At 41.5% G+C, this 19,207-nt stretch overlaps 1 protein-coding gene across 1 annotated transcript in view; it reads right to left on the bottom strand.

Annotated features, from left to right (window-relative positions):
- Nucleotides 1-19,207, bottom strand: part of ephb6 (eph receptor B6) — a 43,636-nt gene that overhangs the window by 11,984 nt on the left and 12,445 nt on the right. The window contains exons 3-5 of the mRNA XM_003450625.4: nucleotides 14,368-14,640; nucleotides 10,264-10,433; nucleotides 9,881-10,176 (exon numbers count right to left, since the gene is read on the bottom strand). Of these exons, the coding sequence (XP_003450673.2) occupies nucleotides 9,881-10,176; nucleotides 10,264-10,433; nucleotides 14,368-14,640 (739 nt within the window). The remainder of the gene's footprint in view (nucleotides 1-9,880; nucleotides 10,177-10,263; nucleotides 10,434-14,367; nucleotides 14,641-19,207) is intronic.

The raw sequence follows: 19,207 nt of genomic DNA, 5'->3' as shown, positions 1-19,207 counted from the left end.
GTTAAAACACTCCTTTAAAGTTTTTTAACTTGTCTAACTTGTCTGAGTTAATATCGCAACTCGAGCATGGAAGATCGTTCTTGACCTACCTAACAATAATCTCTGTAATCCCTTCATGGCAACAGTTTTTGTCTGACGACGGTGGTCTCTTTCAGCAGAATAATGCACCCTGCTGCTCTGAAAAAAAATTCTAAATGAAGTATTTGAGAAATATGTAAAAGAGTTCAAGGTGCTGTGTAGCCTGTATCAGTGTGACAGATTCACTTTCATCCTACAGAACTTCAAGGATCTGCTGCTAACGTCTGGTGCCTGATACCACACGACACCTTCAGAAGTCTCGTGGAGCCCACGCCTCGATGGGTCAGAGCTATTTCAGCAGCACGAGGGAGGCCAACACAGTATTAGGATTGTGATTCTAAAGTTGTGGCAGAACTGTGTAAGGATATTTATTAAGTACTAAACAATCCTTCTATAGTACTGTGCCTTATATAAGCCTTGAGCCACTCCTAATTTCTTTATATTTTCTTAAAAACGAGACAGATTTTCCTGTAATTTCTGTATCTTGAGCAATAGTTCTCTTTCAAGGCTTTTCAAGGTTTTTCTTTGCACATTGGTTGTCTTTTTTCAGCCCAGTCCTTGTACATACCAAGCCATTTTCAGAGGAAGGTTTTTTTGTTTATTAAGCCACTTAACAACGACCTATGAATCAAGTACAAAAAGGCACCAAAGTCAAGGGATTAACCAGTGTTGTGTCTACACATAAGAATCTATTTTAAAATGTATCTTTAGGCAATTTGCTAATTCTGGCCTATCACAAAAGCATAATTCTTTTCCTGTTTCTTTAGGCGAATCTTTAAAAAATGGCAAAGAAAGCGCAATTTGCTGGATTAAATAAAGTAGAGCTGCATGGTGTGCGATGTGTCCTTAAAACGTTTGAGGAAACTGGAAAAATAGATGACAAAATAAGAAGTGACAGGTCTAAAAAAAACTATCTACAGCAGATAAACAGTAGCTGAAAGTCCTCAAAAAAAATACGTAATGAAGACCTGACACAGGATCTGAGAGATGAATCTGACCCCTGGGGGTTTTTTGTTTTTGTTTTTTATAAAATAGAAACAAATTGAAGAATAGAACAAAAATGGTCTCAGTAAAGGGCTGGGTGTTAAGGCCAAATTGCAAAGAACTGAAATTAAGATCAGTGCTAACAGGTCTTATGGAGTGATGAATCAAAATTTGTGTTTTTTGGTTCAAATGATCAACATAGATCAAGAGACAGGTACAACAATGAGTGTCTGCAGCCATCTGTAAAATGAGGTGGAGGCTCTGTCATGGTCAAAATTAATGGAATTATGAACACAAAATAAATAGCATCAGAATATGATACACCATGCAAAATGACCTAGTAAGTGTTTCATTGGCAATGACAATGATCCCAAACAAACTAACACTGTGCAGTTAAAGCATACCAGGATAGAAAAATACACGATGTAACACTATCAGTCGTGGATTGGCCGCCCCATTGACCTTAACATTATTGAAACACTGAGTTTATCTTGACAGAGCACAGAACAAAAAGGCAGCCAACATCCAAAGAAGAGCTTTGAATGTCCTTCAAGAAGCCCGGAGAACTATTCCTGAAGACTACTTAAAGAAATTACAAGAAAACTTTCCTAAGAGAGTTTAGGCTGTGTTAAAGGATAAAGGTGGTCATACCAAATATTAACTTTCAATGCTTACTTGTTAGAAGCTCTCTTGTTCCCTCTTATAACAAATTTCCATGCATGTTTGGAAACATTTCAATAAATCTCTGCAGGTATTTCTCATTCTCCAAGCAAAAAATAAAGAAACAAGGGTTTCTCTCAAGACTTCAGCACATTACCATAACAGGACCACTGCATTCCTAGGCTAATATTTCCCTATTAAAACATTTTATTGGCCTTTTTAAATAAAAAGGCCTACTGTCCTCATATGTATCCAGGAATCATGTGCTGGAATTCATAACCCATTGGAACTGTCAAATCAAGTCACATTCAAGCATAAATTGATTATTTCTCTCGCTCTTTCTCTCTCATACACACACACACACACACATGCACACACATACACACACTAACATGCACACACACAAGCACGCAAACACACACACACAAACAAATACCATTTGAACCTGCAGGCTGTGTTATATGACGGAAAAATCTGTGAAATCTGCCAGTTGTTAATGTCAACTGACCGCTGAGGTCAAGGTGACTGACACATGACTTCGTGCTGCTGCCAGCCTGAGCCTCGAGTGCTCGTACTTATGAGGATTTTGAGTCCACAGCCTCCAGGTTGGTCTGCTGCCATTTTTACACTGCGAGTGTGTGTGGGCATGTGAGTGCCTCTTAAAGGAGTGTCGGCTAAAGGTTGCATCGTTCAAAATGTGTTCCCTTTGTCTGAAAGCTAAATGTAGAGTATGTGCGTATTCTCAGACAGACAACCTCTTGTATTGTTGAGTGCAAATGGCACACTAAAAAAAAACAAAAAAAAACATGACCCAGCAGTTTCATATGTTTTTGGAGCCTTACAGTACCCTCGGAGTTGGAGAATGAGAGCAAGGGCATCAGTGGGAGCAAACCCCTGACCTCGTTTATATAACCTTGTCAAGAATGCGTAGCATGTCTTAAACTTGACGTGCTGAAAGAGCGCACAGATGCATTTATGCATGCTTGGCGCTGGTGCAGCAGTGTGGGAGGGGAAGATAAGAAGGCACAAAGTGAAAAAAAAAGTGGAGAATAAACAGATAAAAGGCTTCCTGTGTTCTCACTTGTCTCTGAGAGCGCACCTTGCTTTCAAACAGGTGTGAAGTGAGAAAAAGGAAGAGGGACTAAAATAATGTGAGGACAACACAGAGAGAGACCAAGCTGGGGAAGAAGTGAACATGGAGACGGATGGACTGAGACAGCTGTAGGATGAACAGCAGGATTATGTATATAAGCCCGAGATGATGGGTGACAATGAGGAAATTGAAAGTGGAAAGCAGCAGAGGTTCCTCTGTTGTCGCCCTCTGCGACAACAGAGGAATAGAGAGGAATATAACTTCCTCCATCTTTTATGTCCCAGATGCACATTACCAGACGTGTTCTCCTACAGCTCTGACATGAAACATGACTTTGCTACAAAGCCTCTCATCACCAGCGTTATGAGCTCCCTCAACCCCCTCCTCCTCCTCCTTTTCCTCCCCCTCCTCTCCCGCATCCGCCCGATTTGAGCAGCCAATGAACGTGCAGAGCCCTCTGCCCTCTTGCTTGATCTGCATCCCTCTCTCAGTCACCCACCCAGCAATAAAACAGAAAGCCTACCACCATTATAAGCTCAGCCACAGATGCCTTTACATTACATGTGTGCAAAAGTGCACACAGCAAAGTCCCAGCGAGTCCTGCCAACAAAACAAACGAGCGTCTCTGGCAACGACAGATATAAATATCGCTCGTTCGTTGAGGTGACTCAAATGCAAGCTGAAAAGATTACACGATTAAGCGCCAGAAAATTAATCTCCGACTACACACACTTTGATAATTTATTTGTTTTTCATCTTTTCGAACCAAAGGTAAGGATTTTCTGCTTAAGTACAGTCAAAACTTTGCGCTTTTGATAGATGAAAATAAGCAATTAATATTTTGAAAATGGACCGTTTGCAAACATATGATAGACGAGCTGAAAATGTGAATACCGATGTGCTTATAGCTTTACCCTAACTTTACAAAGAAAAAACTGAGAGGTCTTATCTTTAAATATCTTGCTTTGAAAATCCCTCCCATGTTATTATCATAATCCAGTGGACTGCTAAATGAAGGGCAATGAAATGAAAGGAGTGATGGGAAGAGGACAGTGTGTGAAGGTACTGCATATAAACAGGAGCCGACATGTTTATGCATTTTATTCTCAATTTGAGGGTCATTTTAAAACAGCAAACCGCTCTTAAAGCAGTCAGGGATGAGATTAAGGTCATAAGGTCAGCTTGTGGCATCATTTATGAAGCTAACTCACAACAAACATGACTGGGTGTGTTATTCATGTGCTATTGCCACAGTGCATTGATATTTACATGCATGCGTGCATGTATTTACTGATAGACGGACGGGCGGGCGTATGGGGATAGGGATTAATTTGACAAAGGCTGCATGGAAAGAGAATGAGATTAGGCAAGAGGGATGACTGAAAACTGCATTTTTTCTAAAGAGATAAAGAGATAAACACAAGCAGAAATAAGAAAGCCACGAGGTGAGTAATTTGATGTTAACAGTGTACGTTGGTATGTAGATCACTGACCCAATTTCTGTCTTTTTTTTCTCTTCCTCTCCCTCTTTCATGCACTCATTCCCTCTTTTGGCTCCCAGCATAATCTCTCTCTGTTTCTCTCTCTCGCTCTCTCGCTCAGACACACAACAAACGCACGCACACAAACACACAACAGTCACAGATGCGACCACACAACAGACTACATTCGGTAATTTAGTGCAGCCTGAAAACAAGACACACACTGAATCATGTGCTCTAATATTGTCTCTCTTCCTCATAAGCTCCAGCAGCACTCTACCACACGTGAAAGCAAAATAATCCTTTGTTGGATTTTCACCGCTGATGCAGCGACAAAGAAAATGATTTGAAGACTCCCCTCTTACACATTTTGACAAATTACTGCATTAGGCAAATCCTACATGTTCACAGAAATCTTGGAAGGATACAGGATTCACCGTCGCTCCCGCGGTGAACATCGTGCAATTTAACGAGGCAACCTTTTGACCTGCACACTCTTTGTCGACAACCGTTCAAAAAGACTGTTCAAAAGACAACCGTGTGCACTAAAAATGGATGTTACGTAATGCAAATTACCCTAATTGTAGGTGGAGCTGTTGGAGCTGTTGGAGCTGTGATATTTACCTAAGACCTTCACACATTAAATTTTCAGCGTGCTGACGTCTTGTTTCCTCTTCCCTGGGCCTGCATCTGCCCCTGTAAGGTTTCAGCACGCTCCCAGCCTAATAATCACGACAGCTCAGCACCGTTTCTGACTTAACAGGGATCATTTTAATTCTTTCAAAACAGGTTTTTTTTTTTTCAGTTATTACTACCACATTTAACAATTTGCAGTCATGTTTCTGTCTCTTCTGCTCTGTTTTTGCTGTTTTTTTAACCATTTCCCAGGAGGCCTTTTCTGGCTTTTTAGCTGCTAAATGCTCCAATAGGTTTGCCAGACTGCCCCTAAGTGTGTCTACATGCCCGTTTGGTGCCAAGCAGAAAGTGTACAGTGGCCTTTTTACTGAAAAAGGAGAGGTGGCGATGAACTGAACTCTGAAATTTGCTGTGATAAAGTTTCATAAACCTGGAGGACGTGCGGATTCACGTGACAGTTTTTGAGGGCCCAGCATTCCCATTTCACGTGAATGTTTAAAAAAATGATTATAATAATGAGAATTTCTCCACCGAACTGCCCTGGGAAATATAACGAACACCATTGTAAAGCAGAGTTTTGACTCATGTAGCGATTGATTTGATATGATGTGCGTGTGTTCAAGCTGATTTATCACCGCCGCATGTCAACACCCCACAGCCCAGTCGATACAGTACGTCATCGATCATTTCACTCAACTGTGTCTCTCTCAGTACTTGACCTTTACTAATAGACTGGAAAATCAATTGAATTCCAGCGCTGCTGATGAGTAGGCTTACTGACGGCTTGATGAAGAAGGGAACGCAACTGCAACTGGGAAAATGTAGTCTGTATATTCTATGAGACGATTATCTGCTTCTGTCATTTGGTGAAGAGTGTTTGGGACTAAAGCAGACTCAAAATAATGTCACGCTTGCACTCGTACGTTGTCCTCTGGCCAAATGTTCTTGTTTCCCACCATAACCTGCCTCGGGGTAGTCGGTGGATGTGTCTGTGCTGAGAGTAAAGGCTCTGGGCAAAAAATCAGGACAAACTGACATGTTGAATATTTCAGGACGTAGTCTCACGCCACATAAAATATCAACATGGCTTCAAGTAAGCTCAAAGCTCCATCTGAGCATCCGCCACAATAATCTTTGTCCTAAACCATCAACAGTTGCTTAAGGGGACTCAAGCAGAAGGCGTCTCTCTGAGGATGATGCACATCCAGCAGGGACCAACTCAAGCAGCCTCAAACTACAGAACTGTTTCATGTTTGGCTGAACAGGTGTAACTGTGGCTTATGCTCGGTCATGTTTCTGCATGTCCTCTCTACGTCTCTGTCTCCCTTGTGGGATGCAAATGTCAAAGGAGAAAAACGTCCTTATGCTGCCTGGCAGAAAAATAAAATAACAGCAGACAGCTGCTGCGTGACGTCTGCCTCTGTTCTTATCGTTTTATAAAAGACTCCAGATGAGTTTTTATCCCGAACTGACTTCTGAATATTTTAGTGATCATATAGAACTTGGGTGTTCTTGTAGACTTACTTGTGATAAACAAGTTCATAAATAATCAAGGGATGATCTTTTAATGTTTGTCTGCCAAAGGGCCGGCTGTGTTTTTCGAAGTGTCTGATTTTTCAGTTGGATTCTCAATTTATCATCGGTCCAAATGTCGGAGTGTTGTTTTGGTGAGCTTGAAAAAAAAGAGAATAATCAAGCATCATGCCCGCAGTAAACCGACTAAACTAGGAGGCCTGTGGTGAGCGTCTCTCACAAGGGATTTATTTTAAACCCCTAGCAATGACGAATGGTTTCACAATAGATCTGACTTTGGGAGAACATCACAAGATGCAGCTCTTATTAATAACAAATAAACCTACTTTTTCAATCAGTTTCTCACTAAGAGATGTGATCAAAAATGTATGTAACTGGTTCTATAACAAAGAGGAAAACCATACGCAACTAAAGCTTTTGGTTGCCATCTCCATCAAAGTCTCCTGACCGCTTAAACATATGCATTTGTGACTCTGCCACAGATCTCAGTCTGCACCATCAACTTCACCGTCAAACTGACCTGACCTTCTTTTAAAGGATCATCACCGGGGATGAGAGGTCCAGTTATAAACAGAGACTTTTAGAAAAAGCTGCAGTCTGCAGCTCAAAGAAAGCACATCAGGACTGAAATCAACCAAGAACATTACTCATCATCTGCCCTATTCAAAGGATGTGGCTCCCTACAACCTCTTCCCCTTTTTCCACAATGAAATTTGACTTGAAGTGCTTTTTTTGACACAGTGGTCGAGATCCAGCGTGTGCTGCGATTGCACACCTGCAAGTGGCCAGAACAGGTCTTCCAATCAAAACATATTTTGCTGCACAAGATTACGACCTTGAAGCAGATAGCAGGCATATTTTTTTTTTTATAGTTTCTGCTTACAGGCCCAGCCTCTAACCTTTTTGATCGCACCTCATATGAGTGACTAGTGGCGCTGCACAAAACTATATCTGCACCAAAAAAAACTTTTAAAGGAGTTTTACAAACTATTCTTTCTGTTTTCTTTTGTCCTCCCATTTGAAAAAATATACACACTATCTAGTCAGGTGTGCACAAATTTTGTAGCAACCCATTTAATAGTTTTATCAAATCCTTCAAAACATGGACATCCATGAAGCCATGCACTGCAAATGCATATAGGCCACACTTAAGAAACTTACATCCATGCCATATTAATCTGGTTTTGCAAATAAAGGAATGCATAATCTTGCCTTGGACCTAAAAATAAAAAGCTATTAGTGCTGCATGTAGTTAAAGGCAATCATTTCACACCGATCGTAATTTTCACATGAGACTGAGAAGTGGGATCTGATAATCTCCTACGTGGCCCTAAAAACGATGTCTTGCTTGAGGCGACAAGCCTGAGTGTGTGGTTGTCACGTGGATTTCCAGCAGCATTCATTTACATTGTAGGAGTTTAAATAGCAAATGTAATGCAAATTTTTGTGATAATTAAAATGAAATGCATTTAATGAAATGCATGGGCATATTAGTTAAGACTGGACACTTGAAGGCAGTGGAAATTAGTGTCAGTCAACTTCTTAAAGTGCCTTTTCCCTGTATTTAAAGTGCTAGCAGCATAAAAAAAACATACAGCTTCAAACCAATAATTCAGTGCAGCACAGCTGATAATTTGCTCACTTTGCATTACCATTAAATATCCTTGATGCTTAATTTAAACAAGAACAAAATGTACAAGTTGTTAGAGTTAAGGAAGTTCAGTGCTCCAGTTTCTAAAGAGAACAAGGATCGGCTACTGTTAATAATCGTTGACGGCTGCGTTGGCAGTTAACCATCTGCCTCTTTTCTCGACGTTCCCAGGGAGGCGGAGAGGACAACAATGCAATGATGCCAATCCACATCATTAGTCAGAGAAGTGACCAACAAAACATAATCATTAAAAAAAAAAAGGAAAGAAAGAAAGCCGCAACGTGTTTGATCATTCAGAGACAGTCACTGGAAAAGTCTTTGCTCCGGCAGCCGAGCAGCTTCGAGGGGTGATTTGTCAGTAGATATCAATCAAACAGAGACAAACGCAAGTGGCGGGTCGGGTGCAGATGTAAAGCAAAAAGAGCATGAACACATTTCACAGCTGACTTGGCAAGATTGGAGGATTAATTGCGCTGCCATTAGTTAGACTTGAGGAATTACAGTCGTTGAAATTCCTGTGAGAAAACAGTTTTTTAACTGTAATCCTCAGACGTATGTGGACGGGGTGAGCATCAGCATCCCGGCGAGATACGCTTGTGTGTACTCACACATTGGCACAAAGACAGTCGCACAGCCCTGCCGTCACGCCCTCGGTACTGTTTTGCCTGCTCAGTTCTTTAAAGTCATTAACTTGCATCCTCCTATCTTTCATTCTCCTTCCACGTCTCCCTATTTTCCCTCCACTCTCTCTCTCCCCCTGCGGTTTCTGTCACTTGTTCACAGACGAGTGGCCATTACATCGCTATGACCTAAATGTGTCACAGCCCTCTTTCTATGACTCTCTCCCTCCTCTTGCTCTCTCCCTGTATCCCTTCGTGTCCGTCTGGACATCTATCAAATTTTTCCCCACTTCTTGCCCCTACTATTTACACCCACTTTCAAAAGCGCAATGCTTTCTGACCAGTTTTGCAAATGCTGACCTCAGTATTATCTGTCTGGCTCTCCTTTGTCTCTTCGCCTCTCCACTGAAAGTCACTGGAACCGTAAACAGTCAATATAGCACCTCTGATTTAACAGTTTCTCCGTATTTGTCCTTAAAAGTCCTGATGCAGTTGTTAAATCCCTCCAGATGCATTGCTTGGATTGTCTCGTCCTTCTTCATCTCATCTTATCCTGACCTGACCTGTCTGCCCTCATCTTCTTCTGGTCTCTACATCAAGCACAGCCGAGTATCGGGGTGACAGCAGCTCCATTCAGTATTGATCCAGATGCTTATCTCAACAAATATCACAAAAAAAGAAAGAAAAAGAAAGGAGAGCTGGCAGGAAATCAAGCCTGGAGCAAAAAGTTTTATGCGGCGACACTTTTTGCTCTTTACATCTATCATTACCTCTAAAACTCACTAATTAATGCTCAGGTTGTTTAGAACCAAAGCATTGCAACAGCAGTTTGTGGGTTTATCAGATGTTTCGAGCAAAATTTTTTCTTCACCAGCCACAGTGACCTCCTGGAGTCCTGCCAGGCAGCCAGCTTTGAATAAGCGCATTACCCGAAACACCACACGATTACTTTAATAGATCATGTTTGTCCCATTCAAGCGACTTAGAGAATATATTAAAAAATAAAAGAATATCAGCGATTTTGACCTTTTTTAAAATCTGTGTCTCACAGCTCGGTGACATTTATAAAAGCATATGTCTAAGCTTTGCATCAAAGAAGCTTTGATTTCCTGAACAGGGCACCGTGAGTGTCCACCGGACTCACCCAGACAGGCAGATCCATTGAGGTTCGGCTCATAACCTTCATCACAGACGCATCCACCGACGGGCACCATCCACTCTCCTTCAGCATTGCAGTGCATGCGAGGGGGCGTGTCTCCTTGTGCCTTACTGTGAGGGACACACGTCCCGGTCACAGGCACTAAAGCTGTTGGCTCGGCACCCGAGGGAGTCGGTGGATACGAAGCTAGGTAGAGGCTTGTGGCTGGACAGCGGCGGTAGAAGATAGACACCCCCATGAGGGAAACGCAAGCTCCGCTGTCGACGATGGCCAAGACAAATCTACGAAGAAGGGGGTCAGAGAGCACTCATAAGGTTTAGTGATGCTTTTAAATCGTAAGAAACAAAGTGTCGTAAAGGAATGATTACCCTTTGCGTGTGAGGGGGGCAAAGCTGCGTGTTTTAATGTTGATACGGCTGTATCTGTTGGGCTGATACTGGTGAGGTGAGCTGGGCTCCACCTTGGAAAAACTCTTATCGGCTGCGATGGTGTCAATCTTTACCCAGCCCTCCCTGGTCTCCCTCTCCCCACTCGATGGCTGGAGAAAACACAAATTAGACAGGAGACACAGGAAAAAAGGATAATTAGTGGTCAGGAGGAAACAAAATAGCTTAAAGAGAGTGCGGCTGACATGAAGTAAACAAGGGGCAAATTATGGAGGCACTGGTTTACATATAAATATGGTCTGGAAACACATGGCAAGATTAAAGATAAGCTCAGATCGTGCTTTTTTAGTCGCAGGCATATGCATACTATGAAGTAGTTTAGTATGCAGTGTAATCATTGACTTAAGATCTGTGCAGGTCCCAGTGGGGATTCGTGCTGAAGTCCCTGCAAAGACTTTCATCTCTGCACTGCTTCCTGCTCTTCTAAAGCCCTCCTCTGATTCCTCATCAGGCTTTGATTTGCATTTTTAAAAAGCATTTGACTTCCCCAAGGAGAAACGCATTCATCTATACAAACAGCGAATCCCTCCCACTGATGTCTCCCGGTGTAGTTCAGGCAATTCACAGACTCAGTAGCTCAAAAAGCAGCAGAGGAAAAGCACTAAATTAAACAACACCAACAACGCTAAGTGCTTAAATAAATAAATAAATCATATGGGAAGTGTCAGTCTTCACTGACAACACATGGGGTTCAGAGATTTTTCCGCACTCCGTGGAAAACGGTCATTTTATGTGTTAAGGATGTAATTAGTGGGGCTGAAGTGACATTTATGGAGACCACAGTGACACTAGATTGTGCTTCGCACCAGTGCAGTCTGAGGATGGTGTCACTTTTTCTTCAACAATCAGTGATTATACAATTGCTCAGTACCATGGGACATGATAGGATTTACTGTTTTGATGGAGCATTAGGGGAATAACAATCAATCACCAACACAGCTCGAGTTTAATGACTCCGTCTGCAGGTGGCCTTGCCGCAAGCGGTGACAAAAAGTCAGGATTTAACACTTGTTCAAATCAACTGTGGCCATATGAGCCTCAATTAGAGATTAGTTACTCAACTTTTTAGATTTCCAGTTGATGTGTTTGTGTAGTTCTTGGAGGATGCTGAGCAGCAAAACAAAACCAAAACAAACAACAGGATATCTCAGTGCAGTCTGCAGCCCAGCGTGTTAGGATTAGTGCACACAAACTGTGACGTGACTGCCTTGCAACAAGCTTTGCAAACCCACTGTTACATTTGTATAAAATTGCTAAGTGCTAGAGTAAAAACTAGATAAAGTGGTGAAAGAGTTTCAAGTGGGAGATCTGTGATTAGGCAGACTTAACAGGCTGTTTGACGTCTTAATCTGTCATTGTTAGTCTATTATATGTGGTTTACTTATTTAGAGTTACAGTATGTTTGTTGAGTGTAGCGTAAACGTCTTGATGGTTTCTATCCAACATATCATTAGCTGCTTGTGGAAGCAAGTGTTGGTTTTTAACTTAACTGAGATGTTTAGTAACATCTGGAAGTTATTTACTACAATTTGACAAGAGATGCTAATTCGGATTTGGGTATTACTTCAAACTCCTCTGGATGAAATATGCAAAAGAATAAAGTTAGAATAAACAACACTAAACAAAACATCCATGATTCAATAGCTTGTAGAAGCATCTTTAGCAGCAACAACTTGAAGTAACTGTTTTCTGTCTCTCTCATGATTGTGGAGGAATTTTGCCCCATTATTCTTTACAACATTACTTCAGTTCATTAAGATTTGCAGGCAGCTCTGTTTAGGTCCCTCCACAGCATTTCAGTCAAGTTGAGATCTGGACTTTGACTTGGCCATTGCAACACTTTGATTCTTTTCGTTTTCAGCTATTCTGTTGTAGATTTGCTGCTGTGGTTGGGACTTTTGTTTTGCTGCATAACGCAGTTTGGGTTAAGCTATAGCTGTCTTACATTTGATTCTCAAACACTTTGTTGTACAAAGAAATTAATGTTTGACTTAATGACCGCAAGGTGCCCAGGCCTTGTGGCCATAAAACAACGCCAAATCATCACCCGTCCTCCACCATGCTTGACAGCTGGTATCCAGAAGTCTTGTGGTTTATTCACATGTAGCTTTGCAGACCTGAGCCGAGCTTAAACAAGAGCCTTTCCTCCTGGCAATCCTTCTAAACAAGCCAGTATTCTGTCTTTGTCTTGATCAAATGTCATGAACTTTAACTAACTGAGGCCTGTAGATTCAGAGATGTAGTTCTTGGGTTTTTGCCATTTCTCTGAGCATTGCATGGTCTAACCTCGACTTGCTGGAACATCCACTCCTGAGAAGATTGCGACATTATCTTAACACACCTGAACGCTCCAGAGCAGTAAACTGCCAAAACATCTGCTTTTATTGAGCTGCTCGCACTTGTTGTTGAGCAATTAATCAAATACATTTGACTAGCAGCACTTTGCTCCAACTTACCCTCTTACTTCTTCTGGCGCACTGTTTTTACAGGACTATACAGAGTCACATGAAAACTTTCTTTTTCATGTGTCTATCAAACCCCAACCTGAAATCTTTAATTACCAGTCATAAAACACAAAAGCCTGAATAAATACTCACAGTTGTTACAGTTGCCACATTTAGTCTGTTTCATATAATTTGATATATTGTTACTTGAAAAATTAATACTACATATGTAATTTATTTATCATTGTAATCTGGCTTTTTTTTACATTACTTACAGATGTGTTATTTTCAGTCAAAGAGGAGTTTTATTAAAAGAGTTCACCACTTGGGTTGCTGCTAGTTTCTTTTCTTTTCCGAGATCAGATGAGTTTGTTTCATATCCAGATGTTAGAAGAGTGTTTCTACAAATACTGCCAGAACTGGGTGAGTGTTTGCTGCCAAATTAATTGTTGGGCTTGTGAGGATGTTAAGCCCTGTGACCTGAATTTAGGCTAATGCAAGATTGGCACAAGCTTAGGCAACTAAATTTCAAAACATGCCCGTCAGAGGAGAAACCTTTCTTCATCTTTTTGTCATTTTTGAGCCGCGTGCAGTAGAGACAGACAGGAAACGCCGCAGGAGAAAGCCGTGACATGACATGCAGTCCTACCACCTAGCTAGAAGTCAAACATGTGGTGCTAAGGGCATTTTAGCCCATGTGGTGCACATGCTTTGAATTTAGTCATCAGATTAGCTCACAGAGAACTTTTCTTTTGCTAAGTATAATGATATTTATCATATCCTGAATCTTAGTGCAGCCTATCTAGTCCATCCTCTGTCTGAAACAATCAGTTTCTAGCTCTTCTCCTTTTAAGCCAACTTTCTTCTGATTGGCTAGCCCTCACAATTAAACTAACACACCAGCACTGCCAGTACAAATACCAGTAAGGACACTTTTAAGCTATAAAAGCAGGATATTTAGGGGAGAGCAGTGTCTCATGATTTATGAGATGAATCATCATCAATTTGCAAATTCTGAATACATTTTAAAGGCCACTGTGATTTTCATTGAGTTAACACAAGAAAACGCACCTTTGAGGTTTTCATGTATTTTAAAACTCTTTTTCTTTTTTGAAGACCTGAAATGAAAATGTGCCCACCTCTAAAGCGCCTTGGGTGAATTTATGTTGTTTAAATGTGCTATAGGCTATAAATAAAATAAATGTGACAGTCAACACAAAAAAAGGTTCATACATTTTTCATAGTGGATGTTTGAGGTATATTTTTTTCATTTCCAAAAGAAAAAATAAATAATTTATTTAACACAACACACAATGTGCTACATACTGCTAGTATCAATCCAGCACCAATACCAGCATCGGTAGGTATTTGGCTCGATCTGCCAACTTCTAGTAAAAACCGCCTGAAACTAAACACTCAGAGCAGCCTGAAGCTGAGCTTTGACTCCCATATGATTGAAGCTGTCATGTTTAATATGAGTAGCCACCACTGTAAAACTATTTGACAGAAAATAAACAACAATATAATGTATCATCTTTAGAATTAAATGCATTATCGCAGCTCATCCAGTGTGTCACCTTACCTCAGCTACCCAGGTCCTCTCCAGCTCCCTCTGGGAGTCGGCCTGCTTGTAGTATAGAGTGAGTGTCTCCCTGCAGGTGGGCGACGGTGAACGCAGGCTCGCGCAGTCTCGCACAGAGAAACGCAACGTGACAAACACCCGTGGAGCCGAGTGGCGGTACAGGAAAGGAGTAGCCAACCAGTTGTCCTGCTGACGGGGATTTTGGTTGACATTGCAGACTTCAAAGGTTCGTATGAGCTTCCCTCGGTCATCTAGGACGCTGACCTCATCCCACTGGAAGAGAGAAACAATATTATGAGCTTGTGTAAACTGAGCTCCGCAAAACAGAAATAAAACTATAAGCAGAGGGCTCCAGAATAGGCCTGTATAAACTGTTAAAACACCGGTATGTTTATGGCTTTTCCACAGCCATGAATCTTACTCATGACTTAGAAGGCGGTTTACATTTTACAAGGTAAATATTGAACACATTGCTGCTGTTGCTGACATCAGCCTCGTCCTTCACTGGCTGTTCTCTATGGAGGCTACTTGAGATAAGTCTGATAGAGCAGTTGTTGGGGTTTTTTTTTTTTTGCTGTAATATCACAGGAAAAGCTTTTGTTCCCTGTCCTCACTGATCTAGGTCGTCTCTATAGTGCTGCAGAGTAGGCTCTCTAATTACTTAATCAATGATTAAAAGAACAGTAATTTAATTAAACAGCTCCAGCCTTTCATTTAGAGCAAAATGTTTCAGGTGCTGAAGACAAAACTGTGTTAACAGGGATGGTTCAGCTCTCACTGTGGTAAAGCCTTTGAGGCAGTTTTGGTTTTATCTTCTCAGGTTTTGGTGATTTTTGCCTGTTTGTGATGGTTAAAAGTGACATTTAACAAGACTGAGAGGAGGCTGAACTGATGCACAGCAGCACTTTTACCTAAATGCTTACATTGGCATGCTAGCTAGCTATTATTTGGTACTCATTCTAGCATGGTAGCATGATGACATTACACAAAAAAGCTATCATTAACTGACATATTCACCTGCACAGTCTTTGTAATGTTTTTTATTTATTTTTTTATTTTTATTTTTTTTTTTAAATTCTGCATTTTTAATGTCTCTACACTGAAGTATTTTTGAAAATTGCGCTGTATGCATGGTTTTAAATGTTGGAGAACCTGATTGTGACCTGACAAAGAGGGATCTGCATAGTTATTAGAGGCAGTTGCTTTACGGCATCTTGCAATAAATGTAAATGTTATAGTCTTGTCCTCATGAGTGAAAACTAAACATGCTTAAAGTTGCTGAAATAAGCATAATATATAGAAGAACTTGGATTGTGTGTGGCGATCAGATTAGTCCACCCATTGAGGATAGATGCAGACATATATATGCTCATTATATATGATCATTATAGAAAGGTTTATCAAATGTGATAATAATTAATGCACGTAATGAACCTGTCTCCAAACAGTCGTGGTCAGACTTGGCCTGACTGCATTCACTGTCAGATCGGCGAAGGTTTGGAAATAATTCCGAGCTAATTTATAAATGCAGACATATTGCCAACATGTTGCATTCATACCGGTTTAGACTGCACCAGTTGTATTCTGGTTACATTCCTATATCAAAGCAAGTGTGCAAAGTGTGATTTTGCAGTTCTGCAGCATCTGCGTCACTGTTTGTGTTTCAGATCTATGAGGTTCTGACTCGACTTGTGTATGTTGATAAGTCATCACAGTTCATCGATGTCATATCACAAACTGATAGCAGCTCCTTTTTTTAATCACCTTCTTGACACACCAAAGTCACTCTGAAGATGACCTGGTCCCCATCTTCAAAGCAACCGAAGGTAATAAGGTCATAATTTTATCGTCACAGTTGTAGTACTTCTGGTCTTCAGCCACTGTTTTCCCTGGTGTGACTGCAGCATTAACCAATAATTTCAGCTGTGAAGTTCTGGGGAATATGGATTTCTGTACTTTCATTCACCCAAACTGTGTTGAGATATTGGACCGAAGCGATGATTATCGGCACCTTCACCCTTCATGTTAAAAAAAAGGATGATCAATGTATGTTTTCAAAAAGTCTGCACTGATTATATTTGTTAATCAACAGAAGATAATGTCAGTGGACCTTTTCCCTGGTACAAAGTACGAAATACAGAGCAACAAGGACGCCTGTGAAAACACATATTGATGCTAGAATTTCTTCGACGCACGGATGAAAAATAAATCCTATTCACGGCTGTTGCTCTGAGGTGGAGGCCGAATTATCAGAGACACATTTGAAAGAGAAACTTTTTTTCCATGCCTTGACATATCTAAAGGAAAGAAAGAAGTTCACGGGCGATGCTGGCACTTTGCAATTTTAATATGTTACAGTAGTATAATGCTGTATTATAATAACAATTAATGCGCATTATACAGTGACATGTGCTTGTTTTTTTTCCTCTCGCACTAGTTTTGGCATTTGCATGTGCACCATTGTTCACATGTGACAGGTGGCAGACACTTGTGTGCCTGACTTAGGGCAGCTGTTGTGCAATAAAATCGGCAGATTTTGTTGCATTTTTAGGGAAGATGAATCCACAGTAGATGCGCAAATGGATGCGAGTAAAAAAGAAAGGAGTCGCACATGGAGAAAATGGAGCAGCCCGGAGACACGGCTCTGGATGAGACTTTGTAAGATGAGACAAAATGTTAATGTAGCCGCAGGGTTTAGTTTCACCAATTATACAGTACGTTGCATTGAAGGATGAAAAGGATCTGCTTTAAGCCTGTGTAGCCCTGAGTGACAAGCAGGGCCTTTTCTGTTGTAACACAGAGGAATTATGTATTAGGCCTCATCATCATTATTCTCCCTATGACAATGGCAAGAGGACAAAAGGTCCTGACACCCTATCAGGGTGTATTTAGAGTCTGTGAATCACTGTTTGTGCATGTTAGTGTATCTCTGCATGCTTATGTCTCTTTCTCTGTGTGGCTCTGACAGCCAGTGTGAACAGAAATCTACTGAGCATCGCACCATGAGAGAGTGCATTCATATTTGGTCCAGCTGAAATAATGATAAGATCAGTGAGCAGATAGAAAGAGCCGGAGTCGCTGTCAGTCTAATGGAGTGAAAGGGCAGTTTTCTCTCTCCCGGGCTGTGGTTCACTCTGTCAGACCAGTGTATGAAGGAAAACGGACGAGAGAGGGGGACAACACAGAGCTCATGGTGGGATGCGGATGGTGGAGGGAGAAATGTGGGAAAAATAGCAAACAGAAAGCGTGTATGAGCATTTTTTTGTGGCGCGCGGCGGTGGGTGCGGTAAAAGCTATGCTGAGTATGTGGCCAGGCAGGGACTTTTAGGTGGAAAGAGAAGCCGCCGTTGTTCGTGTGTGGCATCGCGTGCAGCTCGCTTCTGTACCTTTGTGAAAAAAACACAGCTTTCATTTGTTTTCTGACCCTAAACCCCCACCTCACTCCCCCCTCGCCTCCTGCCCCTTCCCTATTTTCCACGTCTTGTTTTTTCCTCTCTTATAAAGGAAGAAAGAAAAAGAGGAGGAAAAAAAAACGGGCCAGATTGGGGAGGAGGGGGCAGATGAATCGTTATAGGGACGACTCATCTTTGTGATTTAATTTGAACCGAAATGCCAGAGAGCCACGCAACCTCTGCAGTGACAGAGGACAGGGAGGGGCAGGGCCTCGGACACTACCGCGGACACACAGACACAGATACACGCAAGCAGAGAAAGGCACATGTGCATATTTATACACAAAAACGAAGAGCAGGGAGTGAAAATAACAGGAGGGGGGAAAAAAATAAAAAGCAAAGTCTGCAGTGAGACTGGAAGTCTCTTATGGTTTGACACCGAAGAAAAATAAGGGGGCAGAGTGGAGACTGACTTGGGGGATAAAAAGGAAAAAAATGAGGCAAAGACCCAGTGGCTCTGTGGCTGTGAAGGGCAAAGGGAGAAAAGATTAAAAGAGGGAGGAAAAACGGGCAGAGATGAAGATGCTTGTCAGTACATTGTAAAAATGCCGGTAAGAAAGAAAGAAAACACAGGAAGAGAGAAAACACATTAAAGAATATCCACAGACCCTAAAGCAAAAGAAGAGATGGGCTGTGGGGAAGGGGTTAAAAAAGAAAACACACACACACAAAGACACACACACACACACACACAACCTCTCTCGCTCTATCCCCCTTTCTTGGTCTGTCTTTCTACTTCTCTCAGCTTGATGCCCCGGGTCAAATAACCATATCTCCATCTCAGAAGCACTTCTCATCCAGGGACTATAAAGAAAAAAAACCTCATGCAAATACTTGACTTGCTCATGCACACACACGCACACTCAAACACAATTGGATGCTCTCCTATTAGCTGCTGCCATCATGGTTCACAAGTTCCTAACACACATGAGGCCCTAATTATTCAAACATCATGTACAATTATGCTCTGACACTGGAGGCCAGACGAGGGTGGTAATGTATTCCTGCCAGATGTTGGTTACTAGCTATTAGACTCCATCCTGACAATAACTGGTCACAAGAGTCAACTCAGTTTTGTTTTGTTATTTTTTTTTTGCCAAAAGTAACAAATAAAAGTGAAGCATTCACCCTGTTGTGGTTGAACAGGTGATGTCCATTTCAAATGCAGTCTAATAGATGCATCAATGTAGTGTTTCAGCAGTGGGACGGGTGTAACTGCGAGTAGTATTAGAACTGAGATGCAATCACAAAGAAATGAATGAATTTAACAATCGGATTGGCCCCCAGGAGTTGACCCTAGCACAGTCACGCAAGTGACCTCCTCCTCCCTCCCCCAAACCTCCACACACACACACACACACACACACACACACACACACATATTTACA

The sequence above is a fragment of the Oreochromis niloticus genome, linkage group LG11 (genome assembly GCF_001858045.2).
Source record: "Oreochromis niloticus isolate F11D_XX linkage group LG11, O_niloticus_UMD_NMBU, whole genome shotgun sequence".
NCBI lineage: Eukaryota > Metazoa > Chordata > Actinopteri > Cichliformes > Cichlidae > Oreochromis > Oreochromis niloticus.
The sequence above is the reverse complement of the archived record's forward strand: the minus strand, read 5'-3'. Positions and strand labels throughout refer to the sequence as shown.